A 16,571-nucleotide genomic window follows, 5' to 3' on the forward strand; every position below is an offset into this window, starting at 1 on the left:
TCGGCATCCAACTCACATATTTACTGGGATAGAACCGTGTGCTATGATTCAGTTCACCTGCAGTAGCTGAGGTATGAGAACCTCTGACTCCTACACACAAGGACCGGGTCATATCTTCAGATATGTATTAATATATACATGCAGAAACAGAGAAAAGGGTGAAGAGAGGCTCTCTTCTGGTGATGTGAGATTATGGGAGGTTCAGACTTGCCCTGGATTTTTCCAAGCCCTCCAAATCCAAACTGGGCTTGGACCCTGCAACCTCTTCTTCCCACAAGGTGAAATCCCCAAATGGCCCTTGAATAAGCCCCAGCTCCATCTTTCCAAATTCCTCCTTGTCAGATACCTGAGGAGTACCAAGATTAGTATCTCATTGTGGCTGAGCCAGCAGAGAGAGAAAGATTAAATATCCTGCTCATCTTCATTGAAAAGGAGACTCTTTCACTTGTCTACCAGTCCTGATCCTTAAATATAGGCTGCACTGCTCTTCACCATTAAAATAATGCATCAGTTCCAGAAAAGTGATGCCTTTGTATCACCTCTATTGTTACTATTTTTATGTTTCTCTTATGCTTATGTTATTATTTTTATGGTTCTCTTTTCAGAAAGGATTTACTCCCCTTCATGTGGCAGCAAAATATGGGAAGCTTGAAGTAGCCAATCTCTTGCTACAGAAAAGTGCATCTCCAGATGCTGCTGGGAAGGTATGAGGTCATTGGCCAACCTCTAACAGGCCACTCCCATGATAACCACACAAGTGCTTGCTAATATTCACTGACAGCCACCTAAATTGTTAACTAATCCACATTTAAGCCTCTTAGGATGAAGATCACTTCCGAAATAGGAGGTCCACATATTGTGGAAACTGGAATGTAAATTACACCTTGTCCTGTATCCAGTCTAATCCCGTCTCCTAAATCTAGGCCTCTGACGTCACTTTGATACTTGTTGTTGTTTCTGCACGTGTTTTCAGAGCGGGCTAACTCCACTGCACGTAGCTGCACATTACGATAATCAGAAAGTGGCTCTTCTGCTTCTGGACCAAGGAGCCTCACCACACGCGGCTGCAAAGGTACCTGTCGTTCAGCAGCATGAGGAGACTGACAAACCGTGTCCTCCAGTCTCTTTGTGTATATTTACTTTGGGTTCACGTGGAGCACCCCCCTGGTTTAGGCACCACTTAAAGATCATGGAAATATAAGCCGCCTTAGGAAATCTGTGCCTTCGGCTATTTAGTCAACTCATGTGGTAGATGCTCAATAAATTTTCACTTGTCCACTGATATTCCTTGAAAATCTAGGACATTCTGGAGCCTGGGGGAAATTCAGGAAAAAAAGTTGAAGTCCTCTTTAGCCAGATTAAAAACAGAAATGCAGCTTGAGGGAGTAAGAAAGTTCTCATTTGTCAAAGTTTTAAAATATGTGTTATATTTTCTGGCCATAAAACATTGCCTTTGAGTGGTTTATGTGTGTTTAATAAGTTGGGAGGTTTTGCTTATGTGTTGTTATTACTGCTAAGGAGAATCTTTATTCTTTTCTCAATTGATTATATTGAAATATGGTTGATTTACAATGTTGTTGTTGTGTTAATTTCTGCTGTGCAGCAAAGTGATTCAGTTATATAGATGTATACATTCTTTCTCCTATTCTTTTCTATTATAGTTCATCACAGGATATTGAATATAGAACCCTATGCTATACGGTTAGAGAATCTTTATTCTTAGTGTTAGGTCATTTTTTACCAGTAGACAACAGAGATTTCTCATAAAAGAGATACTTAGAGTGAATGGCTTTCTTATGACTCTGGTATGCTAATTTGAGAGGCAAATCATAAAGAGTTTGTTTAAAGATAGCTTAATACAGTTTGAGGGCAGGAGGAGAAGGGGATGACAGAGGATGAGATGGTTGGATGGCATCACCAACTCAATGGACAAGAGTCTGAGTGAACTCCGAAGTTGGTGATGGACAGGGAGGCCTGGCGTGCTGCAATTCATGGGGTCACAAAGAGTCGGACACGACTGAGTGACTGAACTGAACTCAATATAGTTGTTGTTCTGTGGCTCAGTCGTGTCTGACTCTTTGCCACCCCATGGACTGCAGCACGCCAGGCTTCCCTGTCCTTCACCACCTCCCAGAGCTTGCTCAAACCCACGTCCATTGAGTTAGAGAGTCATCCCTTCATCATGTCCTCTGTCGTCCCCTTCTTCTCCTGCCTTCAATCTTTCCCAGCACCAGGGTCTTTTCTAATGAGTCAGTTCTTCACGGTGGATGGCCAGAGTACCACAGCTTTGGCTTCAGCATCAGTCCTTCCAATGAACATTCTCTTCAGAACTTCTTTTTCTGTAACTCTCAGCCACCTCTTGCCCCATCCTCTTCAGAATTGTACCCAGTGAACTCTACAATTCAAAATCAAGCCCCCAAACTTCTTTTCCTTTGAGTGACTTTTTCCCATAATTTCCAACTCTGATGTTCTATCATAAAGCCATGAAAAGCAGCAGCATTCACAGTAGCCAAAAGGTAGAAGCATCCAAGTCTCTATGGTAGGACAAAACTCATCGGAGCCAGTCATGCAGATGGGTGTGACAGTGGTGACTTCCATGAAACCTCCACAGCTTACATCCTTGGTGTTCAGAGAATACGATGTGTTCTTTTTGCCCTTTCTTTTGTAGAATTGCTGGTATATTTTCTTAGTCATACATGTCCTGGAAACAAAATGTGACTTTAGGTAATGGAGGACAAAGAGGGTTGCTGAAAAACTAGTTTGCTTCCTCTAATCCATTTTATCCAGATCTATTTCCTGAGGCAGGACGTTGTGCTGGAAAGGATTGGCTTGAGTTCAGGTGTAACCTGGACACAGATTGTGGAAGGTCTAGTGAGCTGTAACTTACTATTGGTGAGATTTCTCTTTCATAAAATGTACAGTATAACTACTGACATGGATCAGTAGAGGTTATGAAAATTTGGGGGGAATAGGTAAAGTATAGTGCTAAACCCACTCTAGCACTCATGCCTAGAAAATCCTCATGGACAGAGTCCATGGGGGTCACAAAGAGTCCGTCATGACTGAAGTGAGTAAGCAGCAGCAACGCTAAATGTGTTATTTCACTTATAATTTATATTTACATTTGCTCTTGTTTTTATCGTGAAACGCAAAAGGACACATGGCATGCACTTTGTCCTCTGCATCAAGAAGGAAAAAGTATTAAGATTATTCTTTAGTTCAATCTCCCACTGTTTTATATCTCTTCTGATAAATGTATTTGTCTCCTTTAGTATGACAAATAAGAATCCTTTGGTTCTAGAAATTAGAAAGAGCTTAAGGAATTTAGAAATTTTTATTATAGATCCCAAGATTAATTACTTGTTTATCATTTGAAATATTTCTTAAGTCTTTCTGAGATGAACTATCCATTCTAAAATAATACCCTGAATTGTTTTTCCCTTGCTTTATGCTTTTGTTTGTATCTCCGATAAGGAGCTCAGGATAAACCCCTCAGTAATAATGAATAACTTGTCTAGAATTGGTGTATATTACAGAGACACCAGAGCCTCTCTGTTTTATTTAAGAGCATATGATTTTTTTTTTTTTGGTGGAGTTAAAAGTAATCAAGACGATTGTCACAATCGCCAGTAGAGGTGAAGCAGTTACTGAACTTGAAGGTTATGTCAGTAGCAAAAGCAAAAAGAAATAAGATGCATGGTTGGAAGCTGGACTCTGACTTTATCTGTGCTTACCACTCTAGGTAGCTAGTGTTAGTCTTGACTAATCAAGTTTCCTAGCACTGCTTTGTGAATCTTCCCTTTTCTTCAGGGATAGCTGCTGCTACTAAGTCACATCAGTCGTGTCCGACTCTGTGCGACCCCATAGACGGCAGCCCACCAGGCTTCACCGTCCCTGGGAGGGTAGTAAAACAGCTCACCCCTTCCTGTCACTCACTGTAGAGTTGGGCTCAATCCAGAGCTCTGCGTTTGGCTCTGAAGACGATCTCTTTAGGGTGTGTCTAAGCAGAGGGCCAAATGTTTCTTAGGTCAGCTGGGGTTTCCAGATGGCAGCAGATCAAAACTAAAAATAGGGATATAAGATCTTCTACCCTGACCCATCCATCCCGCTTGGCAGAGGCTGGTTTCAGAAGAGTCTGGAAGTGGCATTTCCACTTCCCGGTTGACATAGGTTGATATCCAACAGCCTAGATCTTCTGCAGTTGACTATTGAAAGAATGTTTGTCAAGTGAAAAATGCTGTCACACTAGAAGAAACCAATGACATAAATATGAGGGTTAATTATAGTAGACTAGCCGACAAGTGATCCAGCAGCGCCCACTGCCCTCTGAGTTGTTCCTGACCCATCCCTGTGGCTTGGAAAGATTGTAACTGATCTGTTGGCCAGGTTTGGACCATATTCTCAAATAGAAATTCTCTTTGTACTGTATAAGTTCCAATTATTCTTTTTTTTTTTTTTCCTGTTTTCTTTCTCTAAATCCTCTTGTCTATACCAAAAAAAAAAATTCTAATTTTTCATTGGCATGTTTTATATAATCAGATTCGACCCTGTGTCAAAATGTAACCTTCTGTTTCTCTTCAATGACTGAGAGGCAGGAGCATTCCATAGGCTGGGGACCTTTCTTTATTAGGACAGAGGACTCTGAGGGCTGTAGAGGCAGCTTATGAACAATTTGGCAAAGGAATTTTGGTTCCTTCCACCTCTGAGCATCAGGGATCAACCAAGAGAAGGAGCCCAGGGTGTTTGGAAAGCTCTAATAAACTTCACTCAAGTCAAAGGATTTGCCAGTCACCACCAGGCAGTGGAGATACAAAGACAAGTTTGGAACAACATTTGCTCTCAACAACTTTGCATTTTAGTAGAAGGAGACAGATGCATGAAGAAGAGTGCCACTAAATATATCCAGGATTTAGACTGGAGTCAGTCAAGTTGGAGGCAGGTGTAAGAGGTGAAAGGGAGGCAAAACACTTCATGGGGGTGTGACCCTTGAGCTGAACCTTCAACTGAATGATATTGGCCCCAAGAGCTTGTTGTTTTGGAGAAAAGAATCCTTTGTAGGATAAAGCAAGACAGAACCAAGAACCATATGTTGTTTTGGGGACCAAAACATCTAAAGCATGACGTAGAAACTGGAGTTGCATAAAGGAGGCCATCAGAGGGGCAAATGGGAGTAGACTACAGTATCTTGTCTCCGGTAAAAATAAAACATTTCAACATGTAAGCGATAGACTATTGAAGGGATTTTAAAGGTAGGATAATGGCCCCAGCCTCAGGGGCACCATTTGTTTTCTAGTTGGGTTTTTCTGTCATTGATACATAAGGCAAATAATGACTGAGCAGCTACATACTGCCCGTGCGAGGGATTGCCATCTCCCATTTATAAAACCACTGGTTCTCTGACTCTTGAACTAAACTGTCTGTAGAATGTTTTCCCTATTTAGATACGCAGGCGACACGAGGGAACTACATTAATAACACTTCTTGATTTCTCAGTGTTGGCTTACTCGATTGTGATTTTTTCAAACAATCAAAGAAAATCGTTAGAAAGGGAAACATACTATTTGAAAATGCAATGCACACATTTTTATCTGTGAATGGACATGTGACCAAGTGATCTGTGTTGACAGAATGGTTATACACCACTGCACATCGCTGCCAAAAAGAACCAGATGGACATAGCGACAACTCTGCTGGAATATGGTGCTGATGCAAATGCAGTTACCCGGCAAGGAATTGCTTCTGTCCATCTTGCAGCTCAGGAAGGGCATGTGGACATGGTGTCACTGCTCCTCAGCAGAAATGCCAATGTGAACTTGAGCAATAAGGTAACCTTTTCTTTTTCTCCGCAAAGCATACCATGCAATGAAACCTCACTTCCAGAAAGATCACTAAGAAATCATGAAAAATTCAACTCAAATAGAATGTGGAAAGGGTAGTATGCACAAAGATATTTACCAAAATGTTATCGATCATAGGAAAAACTTGAAAAAATGTCTTTAAACAATAAGAGAACGCTAAGTCAGTCATTGCAGTCATATAGGTGAGTATATATGCTATAGCCATAAAAATGAGGTCCATAAAATTTTTCTAATAATGTGAAGTTTCATTATAGTATTAGGTCAAAGGGCAACATTGTGACCTCACCAGAATATAGTAAATAAGAGGCTGTAAGTTGTAAATTACAAGTTATAAGGTGAAACGTTTGAGGTGAAACTCCTTGCTTGTCCTAGTTTTAAGTTTTAGGTTACAAAGAGAAATTAGGAGCAGGTCTGCCTTCAGAAAGTTCATTTTAGTAACAGAAATTTAGAGTAGCTCTTTTATTCAGTAGATCAAAAAGTTAGTCTTTGTAGGTAAATTGGCAGTTCCAGGCAACCCTTTAAGTCTCTGTTCCTCAAAGTCTTTAGACTCCCCCACCCTTGCATTTGACTCTCCTTGGTTAGTAAAAAGGTTTGTGAAAAGTCCAGCCCACCATTAGCAGGAATGAGGTTACAGCCTCTCACTGTGTTATCAGAGAATTTGGTTTTGTTCACCTGCTTTTTAATACCTGAGTCTGAGATTTACCCAGAATTCCAGACCCATGCTCCTAAGTCTTCAGATAAAACAGAAATCTGCAAGAGTGCCCCCAAATACCCAATAAGCCAAACCCCCTGACATTTAGCTTCTCCTCTACAGCATGGTGATGGCACAGCTGTGACATTTCTCAGCCATAACTCAGATATTGGAGGAGAGTTTCAGGATAACAGTAGTTTTACGGCAACGAGTCTTTAGGAGTTTTAATATTTTAATATATGTGGCCTATACTTTGTAATCATGGAGGCTTTGAATCTCCTGGGTATAAATCCTAAATCTGACTTCTGCTTGATGTATAACTTGATTGGACAAGTCATGTGACCTCTCCGAGCTTTAGTTTTATCCTCTAATAAACAATGCCCACAATATTTACTTCCTAGAAATGTCATGAAGGTGAACTGAGATAACATTTAGTACCTTCTTCTAAGTAGAAAAAGAATAATTGTCTTAATTTTAGACTTTTTACAGTTTGGGGGAAACGTTATGCATTAATCTTAATCACCTAGGCGATTTAACAAATTCTATAAATGAAAAGACATACGTAAGTAAATGGAAACCTTTTCTCACTTTTGATATCTTGAAAATACTTTGTGATCATTGCAGAACAAACACAACTTTTTTTTTTTCTCCTGGCTTACCGATTTTCTTTTCTTATATCTTTCTTTTCAAACTTTTCTTTTGGGATGTGTGTCCCAGCATTAATGGGAATCACAAAACAATCTCAAATAGTCATTATAATCAGGGTTTGTTTGAGCTGTTGAATTTCTAAGGTTCATATACTAATGTACAAACCAGATTTATAATAGTTTGCTGCAAAATCCTACTTGTCTTAATGAGGTGGAGGACCTGACGTTCTCAGATGGAAGCACCTTCTGGTTTCCATTAGTATATGTTTTCTTAGAAGCCCAGAATATTATCTTATTAACTCTCCCAAAGACAATATAGGCCTGAACAATTAGTTAACAAGTGAACATTTTCCATAGGTTTGACACCAACGTATAGTGTAACTAACTTTTTTTTCTTTTTAAATTCCTTTAGCCAACTAGTTGTTATATATATATATAGCATTGAATTCACCTTAAAACCATTTTTATTTTTAAAAATTTAGACTGAGAATACTTTAGAAAGAATTCCTCAGTGTCTACTTCGGTAGACTGAACATTAGCAAGGGAATTCTCAGGACCAAAAGACATAACAAACCAAGGAAGCCTGGAAGTGTCTAACCGCCTCCCTGAATAAACTCTACCTAAGCAATATACCACCAAGGAAAGTTTCTGGGTTTCCTTCAGTGCATGGTGCTTACAGAACTTTTAAGAACTTCACAATTCCTAGAAATTGTCTAATACAAAAGTATTTGTAAGTCTTTGCTTCCTTTCTCATCGTTTTCTGTATCAAGTATAAGTTATGGTGTGAAAGTAGAGAATCAGTAGAATTCTGTTACTCAAGAAGAATTCTGTCTGTTTTTCTTGAGTTTCCAAAGTTTTAGACATCAGTTATTGTCCCTCCACCTCGCCCTCGTCATCCTACCTCCCCGTTTCCCATTAGACTTTATTTCCTTGCTAAACAAGGAATATTGAGGAACTTCTCTGGCAGTCCATTGGTTGAGATTTTGCTTTTCACTGCAGGGGGTCCAGGTTTGATGCCTGGGCGCCTGGAAAATCCCATGGACAGAGGAGCCTGGTGGGCTGCAGTCCATGGGGTCGCGAAGAGTCGGACACGACTGAGCGACTTCACTTTCACTTTTCACTTCCATGCACTGGAGAAGGACATGGCAACCCACTCCAGTGTTCTTGCCTGGAGAATCCCAGAGACAGGGGAGCCTGGTGGGCTGCCGTCTATGGGGTCGCACAGAGTCGGACACAACTGAAGCGACTTAACAGGGGACCTAAGATCCCACATACCTCATGAGTGAAAAACTAAAACATAAAACAGAAGCAATAGTGTAACAAATTCAATAAAGACCTTAAAAATGGTGCATGTCAAAAAAATCTTTAAAAATATGAATATTAAAAGATTTAGCTTTTGTGAAAAGTTACATTGGACTAAACACTCAATTGTTTTCACTTATTTCTTTTCTTACTATTCACCAGCAGTTCTCAGGTTTTAAGAAAAAGGAACCACGGACCTAAGTTCCTGCTGAAGTGCTACTGTTTAATTGGATTCCGTTTTGCTTTTGACATTTTCCCACATGAATTTTGAAGACCACAAGTAGCTGTACTTCTTTACACAGCTAATAGACTATGAAATGAAGCTATTGCTATCCCAAGTTTATTTTATTTAAAATAAAATGTATTCTTTTTAACAAACGCCATTTAAAAAATGAGCTGTGGTCAAAACTCTATAAAAGATTAACAGATAACTTCTGAACTCAAACAGGGCTGTTTTAACCATCACATTAAAAAAAAAAATCATGAATACAAAAATGATCTTTCTTTATTTAATTTATCCTATTTTATCAAAAGCTGTTTGCTTTTTCCTCTGACTTAATTAGTAGATGGATTAAATGCTATTTTATAGATACTTTAATCCTTGGTTGTACATTAAAGGTACGATAGTTGCCTCAACAAGCTCACAGTGGTTTGAGGAAGACAGACCAGAAAAGGGTTTTAATGTGGAACTGATGCTCTCAATAGAAGTGAGCACATAGAGGGTTTGCACATAAACAGTAACAATGAGGCCCTTTTCCAGATGAGGGGAGAGGGAGAGAAGCCCGGGAAAGCTGGAGGTGACTCTGTGCCAAAGGTGGAGTAGGTCATCCCCGGGGCAGCATGAACGTACTTGGGGAAACAGGAGAGAGGAGAGCACAGGCCAGAATACCTTCCCCAACCATGCTGAAAACCATTCAGCAAAGTTCTCCAGAAGCTTGAGAAAGTCTCACACTTAGAAGGGGGGATTGTGACACTTTGACAAAATGTTATGGCTGAAAATATCTGTTGCCTCTAAAGTGGAACGTGGAACATTGTTCTCTGATTATGTCAGTGTTTGGGTGGTGCCAGTTTTGGCCCCAGGCTTATTTTTCTTGGATTTCAAGTGAAGGCACCACTCCTCCTTTTTCTGTTTCCTCTTTATTCGATTTGGGTGAGCTTCTTCCGAAAGCCTGTAAACAGACTCAGAAAGCCTGGAGTGAATGACTCTTCCTGAGCCCTGTCGCGTGTTTGATAGAATAGCAGCCCTTAAATAAATCATGCCGTGTGCTCTTCCTGATGCTGCATTTGGCTCTCTCCTTTCCCTGACAAGTGGGACAGGCTGATGGTCTTGCTGCACAGATGCTGGCGGAGGAGAAAGAAGGCCTCTGGGACTTAAAACATGAACCTCTAGGACTTCCCTGGTGTTCCAGTGGTTAAGACTCTGAGTTTCCACTGCAGTGGGCACGGGTTTGATCCCTAGTTGGGAAACCAAGATCCCACATGCTACGAGGCGCGATCAAATAATTTTTTTTTAATTTATATTTAAAACATGTGCCAGCAGATCTTGTCTGGTGAGGTATTTTAGGAAAAAAAGACAGTAACTTCTGTGTTCATTATGGATGAAAGAAAAGAATCTGGAAGCACTTACACCAGCTTACTTTCTCATAAATACTGTTTATGAAAAAATGCAGCTACAGAAGATTTCTAAGCCAGAGTACAGTCTTGGTGATTTTTTTCTTGGCCATTGGAATAACCACGTAGCCTGTCCATTCTGTGGTAGAGTCCATTTCAAATACCCAGTCTCATAAAATGATCTTGAAATTCTCATGAGATAGACTTCATATTACATATTAAATTCTCATGAAATAGACTTCATATTACATTTCACAGGCCATTTTTCCTACCCAGAAGCAACATAGAGAAAATGTTTTCCAGCCTTGTATTTTAATATTTAATGGAGAAAACAGTATCATCATGTGTCAGTAACAGTTTATAAACAATTTTTATTTTAATTTTTGCTAAAGCTAGTATCACTAGTAATGCATTAAAACTCTTGCATAATTTGAGTTTTAAAAGTCTCCATTTTTTAAAAAAAGCGAACACTGACGTACATAAGAGGAAAATGATATAATGTCTGGAATTGCTTTAAAATACTTCCGCAAAGAAAAGAACATACAGGAAGTAAGGCTGGATGAAGCAAGCAGAGGAAAAACTTGATAATTGCTGCACCTGTGATCAGTACACAAGGTTCAGCCTATTCCCTCCACTTTGGAGGATGTTTGAAATTTTTCAGTAAGCCTGCAATAACCGTGTTGTCACATGCTAATATATAAACTTACTCTATAAATTTTTTTAACATAAAAATTCTAGGTTCACTCTTCTTGAAATCATAAATTGTTTCTCTAATATGCTTGTATGTCATCCATCCCTCATGTAAGATGACCACTTGGATATTTTGCAGAGTGGCCTGGCCCCACTCCATTTGGCTGCTCAAGAAGACAGAGTGAATGTGGCCGAAGTCCTTGTAAACCAGGGAGCACATGTGGACGCCCAGACAAAGGTACACAAAAAGATCGTGCCCATCCAGAGCATGTCTGTATAAGGGACCCCAAAGGCACCGCTTGCGGTGTCCCACGCGCTTTTACCTTTCATGGCCTGAATATGTAGCTCTATGTTGATGCCTCCTGTGTTAACACAATTTTTGACCTTTGTTACAGCATATTGACCCTTCAAGGTCAGAGTGTGAAAGCTTATAGCTTTCTTAGTTTTTATGACTGAATTTAAAAATGCATTTAGAAAAATTTGTCAGTCAGTAATTGATGACCTCTTACTTTGTTCAGGCATAGTCTATGGATGAGGCTACATTAAGTTTCACTCAATTACTACTCACTTGCTAAATTCTTTATGGTATGTCTGATTGCTAGCAACCCCCCACCCCTCCCTCCCCCCTCCCCACCGTCTCTCTCAGCCAAAATAGTTATGTGTCATCATCAAAGATAGGACTTGGTATTAATCTTTCTCTGATCATTTTTTTTCAGTGCTTTAGTTTGTTACTCTTCATATCAAACCTGTTTTACCTACTTCAAAATGTAACTCACTTTCTTCCTGAGTGTCACATTTGACATAAACATGAATACTTGTTAAATATTGTATTGTGAATATGAACATTTTGGGATATAATATAGATTGATTGTGAGGTATGTGAACAGATATTGAAGATATTGATAATATAGAAGGATCACTGGAAATGAGCCAGGTAAAAAAGTATTGCAGATGTCAGGATCAGTCTGGATTTATGGGACAAGCACAGGGCGCAGCCCTGAGTAGCCTACGCCCTTTACGCTGTGTTCTCGCTATGGCTGTGACTTCTCTACCCACACCTTTTCTTTCTCCAACAATGGAATTTTATTTCATTCATATACATGCAACATTTGTTGAGATATTATTTCTATCAGAAGTAGAACATTATCTTCGCGATCAACAGGTACAGTTTTCCTACTCTTATATTTAAATAAATCTCATGTATGAATTAAATTCACACTTACAGCCTTGCGTTTAGGGTTTTGATTTAGACTGTGCCTTCTAAAAGATAAACCATTATCACAATACTGCTTCCAGTAATTTTGTTCATACTTACAAAGTATTGCATTTAACAGCAAAGTTGAAAAATCGACAGCTGCATCAGCATAAGAAAATATAGGAACTATACAAGAAAAAATTGCCATCTTCACTTAACATACATATTTAAGATTAAGAAAATGGACAGAAACGTATGGCTACATACAAATGCAAAGCCTAGTGACTAAGGGACTGTATGTACTAAAATATAAAGTGCAAATGGAGCCTGATTATCCAAGAATTGAAATCTTAAGGCAAACACAGAGCATGTGTGTTTAGAACATCTTTGCAAGTTATATTTAGTTCTATTAGAAAGAAGCTGCCCAAAAGAGATATGACCAGGCAAGGTCCTTTATGCTTTTTAAATTCTGTATTAAAATAGTAAAGCAAATATATTGATCTCTTCTCAAGGTAGTCCTAGATGTGACCTAGGCAGCTCCCCACACTCCAATTTCTGAATGCCTCATGCCCTTGTTGGCTCCTTGGCCTCTTTGGTAACCTATCTGCCCATCTCTCTCTCCACTCTGTTTGCCTTCCAAACTTGTCATTCTAAACCCCCCCCCCCCTTATCTTTAGCCCTGAATGCCTTCCTAGATAACTGATTATTTAACAAAGAAACCAATGAAGGCGGCAGCAGTTGACTGGATGGTTTCTTGTTACTTTTCATGAAAATATAAGCATTTAAATCTGAAAAAGTCAGACTGAATTTAGCTTATATTCTTCATTTTGCTTGTATACTTTCATCAGAAAAGATATCTTTACTTTAGAAATTTACAACTTCACAGTAAGTAGATTCACCCTGTGTTGCTTTATTTACATACACATATACAAATTTACATACACATATACACATGGCTTCCCAGGTGGCTCAGTGATAAAATATCCTCCTGCTGGTGCAGGAGACTCAGGAGAAAAGTGTTGTGAAGATCCCCTGGAGGAGGAAAGGGCCACCCAGTCCATGGATAATCCCATGGACAGAGGAGTCTGCCGAGCTACAGTCCATGGGGTCACAGAATTGGACACAACTAAGCTACTGAGTATGCACATATACACACAGACTTAAGCCATTTTATTTGATTCCCCATCCCTTTATAAGTTAAAACTTCTAGAAGGCAGTAATAGAGTTCTGTTTCTCAATACTTTTTTGTCCTAACACATCCAGCGTCCACACCAACAGTCAGTCAGGGGTTAAAGCAGTGATTCTCAAGGGCATATTGGCAGGAGGAGAGATGGTGCCGTGAACCTTCTGCTTCTGATTCGCACAAGTGATCCCACGGTTTAAGAGTCTCAGGTCTCTACCAGGGTTTCCCTCTAACCCAGCCCACTCAGGTCAGCCAGTAATCATTTTTGTACTCAGTATAATATTTCTGAAACATGTACCTTTTCCTGCCCTTTACAAGTGGTGAACTTCAGAACGCATCTCTTGAGAATTCCCTGGTGGTCTGGTGAAGACCCCGGACTTCCGATGCAGGAGGCACAGGTTCAATCCCTGCTCAGGGAACTAAGATCCTGCGTGCCTCAGAGTACAGCAAAAACAAACAAACAAAAACCCAGAAAGCATCTCTCAGCCTCTTGAAAAAAATGCCTTGTTTTTTTTTTCTTCTCAGCAAAGATCACAGCACCAAAAAGAAGGGAGGCTATGATTGTCCCATAGTTGAGCAGGGCAGGAGTGCAGAGAGATGGGTTGTTTGGACTCGTTTCTTAACCTTGTAAATAAGGAGCTGATTACATCCCATGAACTTCCAAACTCTTCCTGGTAAAGAAGACGTCCCCAGACAGCATACAGTTAGTTAAAATGTGTAGTACTGATTGATTCACTGGCTTCAGTTTTAAAATAATAATAATTAAATTATCAAGAGCTTTTCTCTGTTGTGGAGGAAAGACCAGAACATCCTGGTAACCACCCGGGCAGCCTTCCCACTGGCCCTCTGACCGACCAGGTCTCCCCTTCACTTTGTATTTGAAGTTCATCAGATCATTTCAGATGAAATTGTGCTGCTGGCCACAGGGTTTAATGTTCAGTGTTGTTGAACTAAAATGAAGCCACTTCTTTTGCTTTTTAAAAGGATAATCTCTGGAAGCATTTTATTTAGACCACCCCAAAACATACTGAAGCAATTGTAGTTGTAAGTGGGTGTGTTCACTGAGGAAGCACAAGGAAGGCCAAAGATGAACTCCAAGAAAACAGCGTCTAGAGGGTGAGAAAATACTGTGGATTTCCTGCCCCCTCTTTCTCAAACTGTGTTGCACAGGAAGGCCCCTAACCACTGCTTAGTAAGATCTCATGCTCAGGCACTACGGGTGAGAAACACCAGCCTAAATATTCCATCTACGCCTGTTTGCCCTTCCTACACAAATACAACCTTTCAATATTGCCTCAAGCAGATGACTCCCTTCAGCTTGTAATGATGGGATATGTAGGCAACAGTGAAAAAAGGAAGCAAAGACTGCTCAGTTATCTGCACTGAGACTGTTTCTTAGTTATTCAAAAAAAGGAAGAGGTGCCCTTTCCAAAATATATTGCCACTAGTCGAAAGGAATTGCCCAAATCTCATTTTTTGGGCATATCTGTGCAAGGTGCTACTTAACGTGGGAATTTTGTGACCCTCAGTGAATGGAGGAGCCTCAGTTTGGTTTCTCTGGATGCAAACTGAATCTTCCTGGCCATGCACTCATATTTTTAACAAAATAGTGTTTGTGGAACAGAAGCAGATCAGTATCTTATAGCAGAGTGAACACAGGAGAGAAACTGTCCATTAAGATACTTAGAATGATCCAATATCTTTTAAAAATATCAATACAATAGCAAAATAGCCATTGGAAACTGTTGCATCATAGCTTAGGCATGTTGACTGAAAACTTGAAGCATTCCTGTAAGCATTTAAAAGTTTGAAACATTTTCTGTAATTTTTGGCTTGGAAACAGTCATCTGTCCCTCACACTGGGAATGTGTCTTCAATCACTCAAGCTAATTGTACTGAGAACTGGTAGGAGAAGACCTCACTGCCTAAGCAGCATTCTGACTCTTACGCAGCATCCTGAGTTCCTCAGTACCTGGAAAGAACCCCGCAGAGCAGGCAGGCGGGTTCCGGTCTTCAAAGTGGGGTCATCACACATGAAGCGGCTTTAGGGGTTGGAAGTCAGACTCATCTATATGTAGTTATGGTGAGCTTATCATCACGGTCGGATTAGTGTGTCTGCCCTCACAGTTCAGTTCATGGAACAGAATCTAACCAGAGTCAGCTCTTCAGGGCAGCACCTACTTTGAGAGGTTTCTTTACCTTCCACAGTCAGCTGTGTTCTGGGCACCCCTTTTTCAATTCAAATTTAACCAATTTGCTGGAGTGTCTTAGTCAATTTGAGTTGCTATAACAAGAGTATGATAGCTTGGACAAACCTTGATTTCTCAGAGTTCTGGAGGTTGAGAAGTACAAGATCAAGATGCTGGTAGCAGGTAGCCATCTTATTATTGTATCCTTAGATGGCAGAGAGCAAAGAGAAGAGGCAAAATCTCTCCTGTCTCTTCTTCAGTTCAGTTCAGTTCAGTCACTCAGTTGTGTCCGACTCTTTGCAACCCCATGAATCACAGCACGTGAGGCCTCCCTGTCCATCACCAACTCCCGGAGTTCACTCAGACTCGCGTCCATCGAGTCAGTGATTCCATCCAGCCATCTCATCCTCTGTCGTCCCCTTCTCCTCCTGCCCCCAATCCCTCCCAGCATCAGAGTCTTTTCCAATGAGTCAGCTCTTCGCATGAGGTGGCCAAAGTACTGGAGTTTCAGCTTTAGCATCATTCCTTCCAAAGAAATCCCAGGACTGATCTCCTTTAGAATGGACTGGTTGGATCTCCTTGCATTCCAAGGGACTCTCAAGAGTCTTCTCCAACACCACAGTTCAAAAGCATCAATTCTTCGGCACTCAGCCTTCTTCACAGTCCAACTCTCACATCTATACACGACTGCTGGAAAAACTATAGCCTTGACTAGACAGACCTTAGTCGACAATGTAATATCTCTGCTTTGAATATGCTATCTAGGTTGGTCATAACTTTTCTTCCAAGGAGTAAGCGTCTTTTAACTTCATGGCTGCAGTCACCATCTGCAGTGATTTTGGAGCCCCCCCAAAATAAAGTCTGACACTGTTTCCACTGTTTCCCCATCTATTTCCCATTTTGTGATGGGACCAGATGCCATGATCTTCGTTTTCTGAATATTGAGCTTTAAGCCAACTTTTTCACTCTCCTCTTTCATCAAGAGGCTTTTGAGTTCCTCTTCTCTTTCTGCCATAAGGGTGGTGTCATCTGCATATCTGAGTTATTGATATTTCTCCTGGCAGTCTTGATTCCAGCTTGTGTTTCTTCCAGTCCAGCATTTCTCATGATGTACTCTGTATATAAATTAAATAAGCAGAGTGACAATATAGAGCCTTGACATACTCCTTTTCCTATTTGGAACCAGTCTGTTGTTCCATGTCCAG

The 16,571-nt window shown here is 40.3% G+C and overlaps 1 protein-coding gene across 1 annotated transcript in view; it reads left to right on the plus strand.

Moving 5' to 3' along the window:
* Positions 1-16,571, plus strand: part of ANK3 (ankyrin 3) — a 372,120-nt gene that overhangs the window by 204,760 nt on the left and 150,789 nt on the right. Inside the window, exons 16-19 of the mRNA XM_040242313.1 lie at positions 606-704; positions 974-1,072; positions 5,628-5,825; positions 10,939-11,037. Of these exons, the coding sequence (XP_040098247.1) occupies positions 606-704; positions 974-1,072; positions 5,628-5,825; positions 10,939-11,037 (495 nt within the window). The remainder of the gene's footprint in view (positions 1-605; positions 705-973; positions 1,073-5,627; positions 5,826-10,938; positions 11,038-16,571) is intronic.

Source organism: Oryx dammah, unplaced genomic scaffold (genome assembly GCF_014754425.2).
Source record: "Oryx dammah isolate SB20612 unplaced genomic scaffold, SCBI_Odam_1.1 HiC_scaffold_6, whole genome shotgun sequence".
Classification (NCBI taxonomy): Eukaryota; Metazoa; Chordata; class Mammalia; order Artiodactyla; family Bovidae; genus Oryx; species Oryx dammah.